Consider the following 2,990-nt stretch of genomic DNA (forward strand, 5'->3'; position numbering starts at 1 on the left):
ACAAGGAGTTGGTTCTTGCCTTCTTAATGGTATGTAAATCCTCATCAATAGGGATACCTCATTATGTTCAACCACAGGTTCAATGCACCACAGTGTACTAGTAGCTTTGACCTAGGGTTCCGGACTTCCAACAAAATTTCAAATTAGCTCGCATTTTTGGGCACGGGTTTAACAGGTTGGTCACAACCCCAGTGTTAACCATTTCGAGTGGTACAACCATACAGTTGGGATGGTAGTGTACAACGATGCATCCAAACTAGGATTGGGTTGTGTACTTATGCAAGATGGAAAAGTGGTTGCTTATGCTTTATGGTAGTTGAGGGACTATGAGAAGAATTACCCCACTTATGACTTAGAGTTGGTGGCTATAGTCTTTGCCTTGAAGATTTGATGACATTACCAATATGGTGACAAGTGTGAGATCTACAATGATCATAAGAGCCTGAAATAATTTTTCATCTAGTAGGTGTTCAATATGAGACAGAGGCGGTGGTTAGAGTTAATGAAGGACTATGATTGCACTATCAATTACCATCTAGGGAAGGCCAATGTTGTAGCTGATGCGCTTAGTAGGAAATCCCAAACATTGTCACTTGCATTAATGGCAGTCAATGAACAACTCGTCGAAGAGGCTAGAAGGTTGCACCTGGAGTTATTGATAGAGGGTGCCACCATATCATTGGCAACGTTGATGGTACAACCATCCCTTGTAGAGAGGATTATTGAAGTCCAATTGATGGAAGTGTCTTTGTAGAAATTGGCAAATGAAATTTTGGAAGGTAAACAATAGGATCAGGACTTTTCTCTATCTAAGGATGAAGTCCTCTAGTTTCAAGACAGGTTGTATGTGTCGTTTAATGAGGAACTAAGAAATTTCATATTAAACGAGGCACACAATTCCCCTTATTCAATACATCTAGAAAGTACCAAGATGTATAAAGACTTGAAGAGATCCTACTGGTGGAAAGGAATGAAAGCTGATGTAGCCACTCAAGTGTCCAAAAGCGTCACTTGTCAACAAGTCAAAGCTGAAAGGCAGAGACCGCATGGGTTGTTGCAGTCATTACCAATTCCAGAGAGGAAGTGTGAGAATGTGACCGGGGCTTTTGTCACTGGATTACCTTGCATCGCTAAGGCATGTGTGCCATTTGGATAATTGTAGACCGATTGACAAAGGCAATCACTTCATCCCTATACGGGTGACGTTCTCCATGGATAGGTTAGCAAGGTTTTATATAGATAGCATTATTCATCTCCATGGCATCCCAGCTAGTAACATATCTGATAGAGATCCCAGATTTACTTCTACATTCTGGGGAAATTTGCAGAAGGCCATGGGTACATAGCTGAATTTTAGTACAACTTTTCACCCTCAGACCGATGGGTAGTCAGAAAGGACAATTCAGACTCTGGAGGACATGCTTAGGGCCTATATTATTGAAATGAAGGGAAGCTGGAATGAGCACATTTCACTCATTGAGTTTGCCCATTATAAAAACTTATCAGGTTACCATTGGTATGGTACCATTTGAGGCACTGTATGGTTGAAAATGTCAGACACCTCTATACTGGGACGAGGTTGGAGAGCGGTGTATCTTGGGTCCAGAATTGATACGAGTCACATGTGAAAAAGTGGATGTGATCAAGGAGCAAATCAAGGTATCTCAGTCTAGACAAAAGATCTATGTAGATACAAGGCTGAAGGATCTGGAGTTTAGTGTTGGAGAGAAGGTATTTATCCAGGTTTCACCGACCAAGGGAGTAATGTGTTTCAACAAGAAAGGGAAGTTGAGTCTCAGGTTCATCAGATCGTATGAGATCTTAGTAAGGATCAGACTTGTGGCATATATGTTGGAACTGCCTCCAGCATTGGCAGGTGTTCACGATGTATTCCACTTGTCTATGTTGAGGAAGTACATTCCTAACTTGACACATGTTTTGACTTCCGAGTCATCCGAACCAGTGGCGAACTTGGCTTATGAAGAAGTTCGTGAAGAGATCCTCAACTGTAAGGACCACAGTCTTTGCAACTACACTATCTCCTTCATTAAGGTGCGGTGGAGAAATTGGAGAAATCACTTGAAGCAAGAGGCATCTTGGGAACGTGAAGAGGAGATGCAGCCGAAGTATCCTCACCTATTTGGCTTATCAGATATGCTGAATTTCATGGAAAAAATTTCTTAAAAGGTGGGGGGAGCAATGTTACATCCATACCTAAAATAGGTATAATTTGAACTGTTAATGATAGGTATTACTCCAACGACTATCGACACTAGTGACATATAGGTTGTATCAGTTAAGAAGTCAGGTGAGACTATTGAACTTTCCCCATGTGTGTGCATGGTATGAAGGAAGTAGGAGAAGACATTTGAATCCACTTCCGGATGATTGGTCGTAAGTAACCTAACCATGTTGCTTTAACTTTCTAATGCATGGTAGAATAGTTCCATATTACTATGCACAAACCCTCCTAAAACACCTCTGAGAGTGGGTATGAATACTGGAGAAAATCCAGTTAGATCAGTGTAAAAATGATCCATAGGTTGATCATACCTGTTCATCATTGATCTGCCTGTGACCTTCATCTGGAAGACTACTAAAATCCCTAGTGTGGAATTTCTATCTACGGGATCCAGTGTTTCAGATCAAGCCCTCCTTCACATGTCCCATCGTGTTATAGTATCCACGTAAAACATCATACCTAATAATATGAAGTCAAGGTGGTGGGCCAATAGGGTCCCACCGAGAAATTAATGCATTTGGTCAAGTTTAGGTGCGCAGGTAAATAGGCCCTAGCGGCCTTTATGTATATGTATGCGAGTTGAGCTTTGAAAGCTCACAACTCACCAATCTAAACCGGAAAAGGGAGAGAAAGGAAAGAAAAAAAAGGGAAAGAAGAAGGAGCTTAGATCTGTAGCAGATTGTTGTTTGCACCCAGTTCAGGTTCGAACACTGGTTCCCCATCTCCTCCTCTCCATTTCTGCTATTTT

General features: G+C 41.5%; 1 protein-coding gene across 1 annotated transcript; it reads left to right on the forward strand.

The window, feature by feature from the left end:
• The first annotated feature begins 502 nt into the window (after positions 1-502).
• On the forward strand, positions 503-2,184 carry LOC122662927. The gene is made up of 2 exons (XM_043858628.1): positions 503-694; positions 1,558-2,184. Exons 1-2 carry the CDS (start codon positions 503-505, stop codon positions 2,182-2,184), a joined length of 819 nt encoding a protein of 272 aa, XP_043714563.1.
• Positions 2,185-2,990: the final 806 nt, after the last annotated feature.

The sequence above is a fragment of the Telopea speciosissima genome, chromosome 5 (assembly GCF_018873765.1).
Source record: "Telopea speciosissima isolate NSW1024214 ecotype Mountain lineage chromosome 5, Tspe_v1, whole genome shotgun sequence".
Classification (NCBI taxonomy): domain Eukaryota; kingdom Viridiplantae; phylum Streptophyta; class Magnoliopsida; order Proteales; family Proteaceae; genus Telopea; species Telopea speciosissima.